The sequence below is a fragment of the Nicotiana attenuata genome, chromosome 12, assembly GCF_001879085.1.
Source record: "Nicotiana attenuata strain UT chromosome 12, NIATTr2, whole genome shotgun sequence".
NCBI lineage: Eukaryota > Viridiplantae > Streptophyta > Magnoliopsida > Solanales > Solanaceae > Nicotiana > Nicotiana attenuata.
Window position 1 is genome coordinate 10,235,650 of NC_032000.1, and position 10,820 is coordinate 10,246,469.

At 33.0% G+C, this 10,820-nt stretch overlaps 1 protein-coding gene across 2 annotated transcripts; it reads right to left on the bottom strand.

Annotated features, from left to right (window-relative positions):
- Positions 515 to 9,438, bottom strand: LOC109235278 (truncated basic helix-loop-helix protein A). Of its 2 annotated transcripts, none has more exons than XM_019401332.1 (9): positions 9,232 to 9,438; positions 8,454 to 8,708; positions 6,264 to 6,360; positions 6,018 to 6,032; positions 5,113 to 5,169; positions 4,442 to 4,940; positions 2,171 to 2,788; positions 1,133 to 1,428; positions 515 to 929 (listed from the first exon to the last, which is right to left on the bottom strand). In XM_019401332.1, exons 1-9 carry the CDS (start codon positions 9,336 to 9,338, stop codon positions 849 to 851), a joined length of 2,025 nt encoding a protein of 674 aa, XP_019256877.1. In that variant the 5' UTR covers positions 9,339 to 9,438; the 3' UTR covers positions 515 to 848. The 2 variants fall into 2 exon arrangements, with proteins under 2 accessions (XP_019256877.1, XP_019256876.1); XM_019401331.1 differs by having other exon boundaries at positions 1,133 to 1,446; positions 9,232 to 9,437.

Below are 10,820 nucleotides of genomic sequence, written 5' to 3' on the forward strand. Positions count from 1 at the left end.
AATCCTGAAAGGCTTCACCAAGAACAAGAGAAAAAGTTAATAAATCTAGTAAAATAATTAAGAGCAAAGTTTAATTACCCAGTGAGAAAGAAAAAAACTCGACCCAATCTAACAATATTCAATTGGAAGGGAAAAAAAATGAAAGAGATAAGAGATTATATATAGATAATCTGATTGAGAAGTTTACATATATTTAAGCCATCAATCGTCGATGCTTTATTTTAGTGGATTGCTCTATGAACCTCAAGTTTCTTCCATCTTGATTTGATTCCAATAAAATTTTGCATGGAACAAATATGAATACTGAAAAATTCTATACCGCCTTGAAAGAAAATGAGTACCACGAAAATAAGAAACTGTCGTAATTTGAGAATAGAAATTTTTGACGTTTTCAACGATTTAATTTAATGCACAAATGAAGTTCAGAAGATTTCTGAAAATGGAAAGACAGTTTCAAGACATTCATGAGTATTTTCTAGCTAACAAGTCAAAAACCTAAAAGGAAGCTAGAAGAAAAATTGTGACTTCCGAATTACATAACTTTATAACATACTTTTACATATATATATCACTCTTCGATTCATAGTTAATATTATACTAAAGATGTGAGGAAACCACATCAATATCCAGTAGCTGCTAATTTCCATTTCCCTGTGCAATTTTCTTATATCACATTTTGTATTATTCTATACTCGCTACTTGGTGTGTCCCAAAGAAATTGTTTAATCTAACTTCTCATAATCACACATACTCTTTAGTTGCATTTAATTTGTATTCAACACTTGTTTCCGACCTGTTTTGAAAGAGTTAAGAGAAGGCTACTTTTTTGGGACAAACTGGGAGATTAATTAATCTCTAGGGATTATCTGATGTATTGACCTTTTTACTTCCAGAATGCTTGCTTTCCTTCCATATATATTCTCTTTTACCTGGAAAAAAAAGAATATGAAATAGTTATTTCACTATTATAACATTTTAAATTAAACTGATAATGCACAAAACTTTACATTATCAATGTATATATAAAAGTTAATTCTAGCTAGTAGAAAAATATTGCCATATATGTATGTATTTTCGTTTTTGTCAAAAATATAAAGTCATCCAAGAACTGATTAATGTAATTTTGCCATACCTTAGCTCTTAACTCAGCCAAGAAGACGCCATTATTAAGAGACGATTGAATGGCTACAACTTCCACTTTGAGTTCCCTTAGCATCTGCATTACATTTAACAGCAACCCCTCTTTGTACGCACACCGGAGCTCCACCAATGCATCGCTTTCAATAATTGATACTTCTACTTGCACAACCTCCTCATCCTCCGTCGTTGACGGCGGGGACGCCGTTATCTTTGCCTGCCCTCCACCAACACTTCCATCTACCGTATTCATTCTCCTCTTACCCCTTCCTTGCAACACCTTCATTGTAGCTGTGCCACTTTTTTTATCTTTTGTCAAGTCCAAAATTTAATGTTAGGAAAGTTTAACTAGTACGATCTATTATATATTTGTGTGATTTTGTTAATTGACCTGATTATGGCTAGTATTGTTTTAAATTTTAGTTTTCAAATTGCTGGCACATTAAAAATATTTACTAGCTAGTACATTTTTGTATTACACCCTCAATATTCTCTTTTTTGGGTTCTCCCTTTTATCCGTACTCCTGATAGACCTTTTTTTTATATGATTTGTTGCTTTCAATTTGCGACTTGCAATTCACATGTCAAACAGAAAATGCTTTCAAAAAACTTAATGAGGCATCTCAGCGAAATTAAAGTTAGAAAGGGTCAAAGATACAAATATATTTTTACTGTGCTGGTGGGCTAATTTTTAGGAACTAACAAATGGGGTAATGCTAACTTACTACTATTACGTACTAGATTGACATAACTCAAATACAAGGGTTAAAATAATTAATTGTTGGTATGAATTCTATAGATTCTTCAAGTTTTCAAAATAAAATTTAGTACATAAATTACCTAAATATTTACTATTGCAAGTCATAATAGTTAATATATGTAGAAATATTTTAAAAAGCATGGTACAGAAAATTTCTTCTAACTTCCCAAATAGTAATGTCCCACATAAATTGAATAATATACTATTATATGTGTGAAATTTAATGTGCAGAGGTCGTAGTATGTATTAACAGTGTAAAAAAAAAAAACGTACCTGCATCTTTGGACTGCTCCGTGTGACGAGCACGAGCTTCAAGATCCTGAACTTTCTTACGTAACTGCTTGACATACTCTATGGTGTCACCCAAAATGGAGGCTTTATCCATTTTCGTTACAAAAGGTACAAGAGACCTTAATATGATGAAACGCTCATTTAGCTTTTCTCTACGACGTCGTTCTGCAAGTACATGGTTTCCACTTGGCTCTTCTTGCGACGTTATACTACAGCCTTTGCGAAAGCGAGAAGCAGTACTGGAGGAATCAACAGTGGCGACGTCACGTGACTTTGGAGAAGCTTCAGATTGGTATTTAGTGTGAAGAAATGGGACAGTGAAGAGTATGCTTTTGAGCAGCCGCTGGGAGGAGGGGGAGGCGCCGCCACTGTCGAGAAGTGAGTCGTCGTGGCGGCGGCGGCGGCAGTGGGCGGGATTCGGGCTGCAGACGGTGGTGCTAGGGCACAATGCGAAGGCAGATTGGGCCGAGTCATGAGAAATACAGCCCATTGTTGTAGAGGAAAATTTGGAGCTTTGATTTGAGAGGTGTTCGAGAATGGTCGACACTGTTTGAGAATAGTGTGTGTCTTCTTGTGATAATTCATCATAACTAGAGTCACCTGTAGTTGCAAATTTGTGAGTGTAATATTGAGGTAGGAAATCTACTAGGTTAAAATAGTAAAAAGATGTACACTATTAATATAGATAAGTTAGATTTAATTTTAATACTATGTTACACTGCTAGGAATTGTTTTGTTAGTTTAAAATCCAGCCTTATTACTATGATGTCTATTAGCTACTAGTATTATTTATTTTTTTCATAAATAAATTCTGCATAAATTATGAGAAATTTTATGTACTATAATTCTATGCAAACTAAAATGTAGAATAAGTTAGATTTAATTCTAAGTCATGTATTTCTAAGACTCGCACATTCTTATTCAAAAATTAGACCATAAAAAATGATATATAGATTCCTATATGCATGTGCTTATTAACTTGAATAAGGAAAGAAATGCACCTAACAGTGTATATCTATACAAAATCGTATGTGGGTAAGAAAATGGCAACTAAACAATATACATTCTTATGTCCCAATTTATGCATGTACGATATTTTTTTATTCGTCCCGTAAAAGAATGATACATTTAATATAACTTTAAACTTCTTATTTTACTCTTAATAAGATAGCTTATAGCCACACAAATATTTATAGCTTATATATATTAGACTACAATTTTTAAAAGTCTTTGTTTCTTTCTTTTTTAACTTTCCATCCAAACAATATCACATAAATTGAGACGGATTAAATATAAGGGATGTTGAGTTTTATAAATGTATTGTAACTCCTGATGTATCCTACCAAAAAGGCTCTTAAGGGTTGTTTGGTTTGTGAACAAGTTAATCAAAGATTATAATATAGGAATTTAAATAATAACAGGATTATTTAGAGAATATATTTTTATTGGTTTATATTTGGTCTATCCAACTAAAAATATGATATACGGAATATACTATAAAGCATATTGTTTTTGCTTTTACTAGATAAGCATGGATAAATTCTTATTTTCAATTTAAACTTAGTTTTGTAAATAGACTTTGAGGATAGCTTTTGGGATCAGGGCATATGTTTCCATTTATTGTTTTATTGGGGATTAATCATAGCGTAATTATTATCTGACATAGAATGTGAAATAAAAATAAAACCACAATTGTGATACCAATAATCCTGAATTGCTTATAACGAAATAAAAATATCAACCAAACACGGGATACAATAACATTCTCACATTCTATCCCGATATTATGATTCCTTATAAAATACCCTTAAGATTAACTTTGTTTTGAATTGTCAAGAAACATTTGCCTTCACTCTAATTAAGTGAAAGTATTTTTTTCCAAATAGAGATATTTAAACTTAAAATAAAATTTTATGGATAACTTTTGTGCTCCCTCAAAGTAGCAAACGATGTATGAACAATTAAATCAATAGGAGCGTTTAGTGTAATTTACTCATAATAGTACTCGCTCGTTGGGTTTTATGACACCATTCTTTATTAGTCCGTTGACATATTTTTACGTTTAAGCTTCAATATTATTCTTAGTGAGAAGATTTTATAATTACATAAATGTTATAGTATGTTTAACAATACAAATTTTATAAGTCTTATAGCTACACAATGTTACATCATGTGTTTAATGCGGTTAGTTTTAAAAGTTTATTATTTTTTCAAAATTTATGTATTTTTTTCTTAAATTTCGTATTGGAGTACCTGGTAATTGTTGAAGGTCTTGGAAGTGCGCCCAGCTAATGGCGGTCTCGGCTTTGAAAGAGTCAGCTTGGCGCTGGTAGTCAGCCGTGTTTCCAGCGCCAACCAAATGAAAATCAGAGTCCATATTATCAGAGCCATCATCGGGCGAGCCAAGCTGTATAGCCTCGGACATATCAAGCTGCATGAGTTCACTAGCCTCAACGGCTATAGGATTAGCCGCACTTTGAATCGCTATACTATCCGAGTCCAACTCGGCTTCATCATCTTCTTCTTCCTCGTCTTCCTCCTCCTCATCTTCTTCGCCGGCAGCTCCGCCATCTTGATGCGCAACATCAACATTAGCAGATAGCGAAGTATTGCCGGAGTAAAAATGTGGCTCGGAAAAGGTGGTGGGATTGGAAGTGGAGTGCTCAGATAAGGCTGGCTTTGGTAGCTGAGGTTGTTGTTGCTCAGTGAAAAAGCTCTTTACATGGTTTATGAACCCAATCTCTTCTTGAACCTATATATATATATATATATATATATATATATATATGTTGTTCATCACGTCATGGATATGTACAAAAAAATTGCACAAGTTAAACTTCATTGAGATGGACCTAAATTCTTAACATTAAATTACTGCAAATTGTATTAACGTAAATATATTGAGCTTTTGTTTTCTGTTTTACCCTTTCTGTAGTTCCCAGTTCCAGTACACCATCCAAGAGAGGAATACCAACGACCGTCTGCATACATTGTGAACAATGATAAAGTAGGCGTTTGGACATAAGAATTGTAAAATTTTAAAAAATGGTGAAAATATTTTCAAAGTGAAAATGGTATTTGGGTTGTTTTTAAAATTTTGTGAGTGATTTAAGTGAAAATTTTGAAAATAGCTTTTTGGAGTTTTCAAATTTTTGAAAATTTTCAAAATGCATCTTCAAGTGAAAATTGAAAATTTTATGAACAAACGTTGATTTCGAAAAAAAGTGAAATTATTTTGGAGAAAAGGAAAAAAAATTTATGTCCAAACGGGCTCAAAGTATTAATTAGGAAAAAGAATAGAGAGTATTATTCTTTTTGGGAAATGAAGTATTCCCTTCTTTCTTTTTACTTGTCCGGTTTCTATTTTGTACTCCCTCCGTTCCAATTTATGTGAACATGTTTGATTGGCCAAGTTTAAGAAAAAATGAAGACTTTTGGACTTTATGGTCTTAAACAAGTCTAAAAGGGTCCCAGAGTATTTGTGTGGTTATAAAAGCTTCTCATTAAGGGTAGAATTGTAAGTTTAAGCTAAATTGTTACCAAATTTATAAAGGGGTCATTCTTTCTGGAACGAACCAAAAAGGAAATAGGTTCACATAAACTGGAACAGAGGGAGTAATCCCTTTAAGAAAACATTAATCAAGTGTTAATTTTACTAAATTATCTTTATTAGTGGTACTTTAAAAATCTAAATTTGATTACCAATACACCAGTTAGTTTGGAAAATGGTTATTTAATGATAAAGGTAAAATTAGAAGGAAAAAAAATTAATTTTTATTGATTACCAAAGTGAACAAGTAAATTAATATGTGAAAGGGTCTGTTATTACCTGTATGCGGGCGCTCTAGTAGGCATGTCAGTTACCGTCAAGAAACAACAAGAAAATAACCAGTTAATTAAATTGCTGGAAGAGAGAAAAATAACAGTTTATTATCTTGAGGCACAATTCCTAAAGTAATTAATTTAAGCTGTAACCTCTAAAAGTTAATTAAGAAGCAACGTCAATTAATTTAGCATCAAATATGCTATATATTCAAATTCAATACTGAAGAGTCAAAAAGATGGTTGTATATACCTTGGCAAGAATAGCTCTACAGAAGACTTTGCTATCAACCTCGTTTGCGCCCATGATCCATATGTGATGCTTCTTTGAATAAGCCTTGCCAGGTAATCTTTTTTTTTTTTTTTTTTCATGAAATAATAATGGTCAGAACTCAGAGATAATGTTTACAATTTAAGTACTCACCTATATATACAGGTAGTACATGCAAAATCTGTGCTTATGCATGTGGAGAAAAGGGAATCATATTTGAGGAACATACACCTACTATATTTACTGCACGAAAATGCTGATCCTTAATTACACCAAAGGTACAATGACATGACACTATGTGAATGAATGTCCTAGATATTTACTAGCCATCAGTTCTTGGAATGAGAATTACTGTCCCTTGGTACTAACAAGCAGCAAATTTCGGAGTAGTTCTCGTATGAGAGCGGCAAACGGATGGGTCGGGTCGGGTCGGATATGGTTCGGGCCAAAAATGGGTAATGAAAAAACAAGTAAATTATCCGTCCTGATCCATATTTAATACGAATAAAAAACGGGTAACTCGCAGATAATATGGGTAACCATATTTTCCATGACTTCTTGCATATGATCACTTTTGGAAGAATTCTTAGTCTCCCTAACTTGAGGAACCCCCAATTTGAGGCTTTACAAATGTAAAAGTTAGACCCATTAGTTATCCATGGGTTACTCATTAGTTATCCATTTTCTAAATGGATAATATGGTTCTTATCCATATTTGACTCGTTTTTAAATAGTTCATTATCCAACCCTTTTTTTAGTGGATAATATGGATGGTTAACTGTTTTTTTTAACCATTTTGCGACCCCTATTATCATCATGTTTTGATGAGCATAAAACTTAGAAATAAATGAATATACGGAAATATAAGTGATTTTAAGATTATATCGTTTAAATTTGTAATCTTGGGACAATCAATACGTTTATGTGGTAATAGAAGTTTTTTCATTACCAAGACCAAAAGTTCTAAGTTAAATATTTTAAATTTAAAAATTGATCATTTAGAATGGTCGGAGTAACACGGTACTCAAAGCTTAGAAATCAAGCAAGCATACTCTAGGAATAGAGTAAAAATAGTTCAAATCCTGAATTCGCCTTTTAATGTGCCTAAATCTTTCTTTCTTTTTTATTTTTATTTTTTTTCCTCCATAATTTCTTTTTGAGATTCGTTTAGGTGGGGCGGCGACACATAATAATGCCAAAAAAACATACGTATACAGTTACTATTTTGTCCTACTATATGCGTATTGCAAAAGACAATATTAAACAAAGAAAAAAAAGACATGTACAGTTAAATAATAATTTCTTCAGTAATAGTAACAATTTTTCTAAATTGTTATTCCCAGTATTCCTAAAGCGATAAACAACCCATTAATACAGCAAATTGAATTATTCCCACATCAAGGAAGAAGAGCAAGCATTAAAGTTACCATACATCTTATTTTATCAGCACATTTATTAATCTTTAGCAAACAGACTTGAAAGAGTTTCTATCAATATATATGGTTTCTCATCAATCTTTTACTTAGGGAAGTCACAGTTGAAGTTGCTTCTTTTGTGTATTCTCGCTTTTATTTCGATGTAACAACCCTTATACTCTCTCCAATTAATTACTACTACTACTTTGTATGGTGAATAATGGATATCGTGTGCTCACACTAGTAAAAAGGTCTACTAACGCTAGGAAGTTGTTATACTAATTCTTTGTCGGGATGAAAATAGAGAGTAGTTTGCAATTTGGAAGAAGGGGATTATTATTTATCCCATAAATTTCTTTTGAGTATTATAACTTCGGTACATGTTCAAAGGTAAAGAATTTTACATTATCAAATCACTTAAAAGATAAGAGTTTAAGTTTTGTTTACTTGTAGCGTATTAATTTTTTGCACCATTTATTAGATTACGTTGACCTACAATACCTTTTGATTTTGCATACTAATCCTTATAAAATAACTCAAAAAGTAAAGTAAGACTTATTATAACCAGCTAAATTGAAAACTTTTGTTTTCATATTAGTATATCTAACTTAAATTGAAAAAGTAACTACTGATAAAATAAACGTCCATAATAAGTAGGTTTAGTAACATGAAAAATAAGATAGGTAAACGGTACAACAGGATAAGTATATCCTAGTAATTATTTTACAAAGAATGATATGGTAGCTGAGGAACTTACCCGATGCCAGGAGGAAAAGAGAAAGAAACACACATGAGATAAAACCACTCGGATTCCGTCAAGTCCTCCGGTGACAAAGCTGCTGACGGCCTTCTCGCCGGCTGATTTGACTCGCCGGCGGAAAGTGATTCGTAAAGTTCTCTAAGCTGTTGGCTTCTGTGAAGAGAAGCTTCCTCAGCGCTAACTTCCATTGGCTGCACTGTCTTTCTAGTCTTTATAGCCCCATTGTAATATCCATCTCTCCACGCTAACACCCTGTGAAACAGTAAAATACATTTCCATATAATATATATTAAGTACTTATCATGTTTTGAAATTGAAAGTGCAATAAAAATTTAGACAAGGGAAATAATCTGTATTCAATGATAGTGGCCGATTCCGCCTTGAGTCCTCGAGCTCGCAATGTAAAATAAAGATAAGTATAAATAGAGTTAGATATATATTTATTACAATCAACTGTCCTTCCTTAAAAAAAATCTAAATTCCGAATCCTCCTTTTTGTTCATTAAGATGATTTTTGATATGAAAGAAAGACATACCCTTGTAAGCACTTAATTTGTTTTCCACCCGTATATTGAAATGAAAAGTGCGATACAAGTTAGACAAAAGGAACATCTTTTTATTCAATGACAATGGCGGATTCAATCATGAGTTCAGTAGAATTTAGGTAAAAAATAAATATAAATAGAATTAGATATCCATATTTCAAAATTCAGTATTCAACTCAGTATTTTCGATATCGCCACTATTCAACAAAATGATCGGAAGAAAAACGTACCCTTGTTGGGGACATAATTGCCAGAAAAGAGTATATGTCCATTGAACCGATTGCACTGCCTTCTGCAACATTGTTTGCATCTGGCTGTTAGGCGGTATCTCCGTCATTGTATATGCAAAGGATGTATACCATAGACAAAAAATTAGCTGATCAAAAAATTATCAGAGAGAGAGAGATAAAGATAATTTTTTGGAATTTGTAAAGAAGAAATGACTACTTGTTTGAAGAGGAGTAAGGGTTTGACGGTGGTTGATTTTGACTGGTTGGTGACTACCAGATGGTTAATGGCAAAAGTTCTGTGAATGACATGTTTTGTAATTAAGCATATTATTTGAGGCAGTTTGACTCGGCACGGAGTTTAAGAAAAAAGAAAAAGATTTTTGAAACTTGTGGTCTTAAAAGTTTAAGGGGTAAAAGGTTTGTAGGGCCATGCCATTTGTGTGGCTATAAAAGCTTCTCATTAAGGGGAAAAATGGTAAAATGAAGAGTTTAAAGTTGAATTATTTCTAAATTTAGAAATGTATCATTTGTTTTGGAACAAACTAAAAAAGGAAAGTATCTCATTTAATATGAAACGGAGGGAGTAGATTTTATAACCATTGTAAGGTACGTTTCCTAGCGAGTCAGATTTAGTAAGAGAAGATACGAGACGAGACGAGGCGAGGCAAGGGTAGGAGGATGAGTGGGCGTTGGATTTTGAAGTGGTCCATTGGTTATTATACTATTATTAGAATGATATATTAAACTACAAATTCGTTTACCCGAAGTTGCTTACTATATGTATATAGCCTGTGTCAACATCTGCGCTGGGAAACTCACTTAATGTGAAGAGTAATCTTTCCTAAATCATTAAATACTTTCTTTTAAAAGGAATGAAGGACGGAACTCTCAGAGCACTTTTTTTTTTTCATTTTTAATTTGGACATCAGTTCTTTTTAAAATAAAAGTGAAAATAATTAGATACTTGTTTACCTCGAAAATACGAGTAACAATTAAATTTGATTTGTGATTCTAAAGATATGTGATTTAGTTCAATACCAATTAATAAAAAAAAATATGAAGTAGAAGTGAAAGCAAATAAGTGAATCAAACCAATGTAACTCAGCAGCAGTGATCTCGAGCTTAGTGACCTCGAGGTGGGTTTAGAACAGTAAGAACTATTAAGCAAGAAAAAGTAAAGTAAGAGCAGCAGAGCTAAAGGAAAATTCTGATGAACAGTAGGCAAAAAGTAGAGAGTATATTCTTTTCTCAATGATTAGATGGATGTTACAAATGACTGGAGTCCCCTTTATATAATAGGGGAGCCCTAAATAAGGTATATTTCTATTTACAGTAAGGAATATTCTTGGTACAGCCGTCTAACCGCCTAGTACGGAAACGTACAATCCTATCCGGGATTTGCGCCATGATTTTGGGGACGTGGCACGAATCTGTTCATTCTGTTGTAAGTCCATAACGGTACTATTTCAAGGTCGAGCATACTCAGCCTTGGTACTCCTCGTACTCCTATCTCTCGAGCATTGCACTCTGTCTTCGAGGTCGAATCCAATGCACGACCTCACTCGGACTTGGGCCTAGGATGGACCCAC

Bases quoted from the DNA above. Each gene is read 5' to 3' on its own strand.
- LOC109235278 (XM_019401331.1), bottom strand. From the start codon at position 9,338: ATGACGGAGATACCGCCTAACAGCCAGATGCAAACAATGTTGCAGAAG. The intron at 6,361-8,453 runs GTAAGTTCCTCA...AAAAAAAAAAAG, and splicing joins TCTTTTCCTCCTGGCATCGG to ATTACCTGGCAAGGCTTATT. The intron at 4,941-5,112 runs GTAAAACAGAAA...ATATATATATAG, and splicing joins AACTGGGAACTACAGAAAGG to GTTCAAGAAGAGATTGGGTT.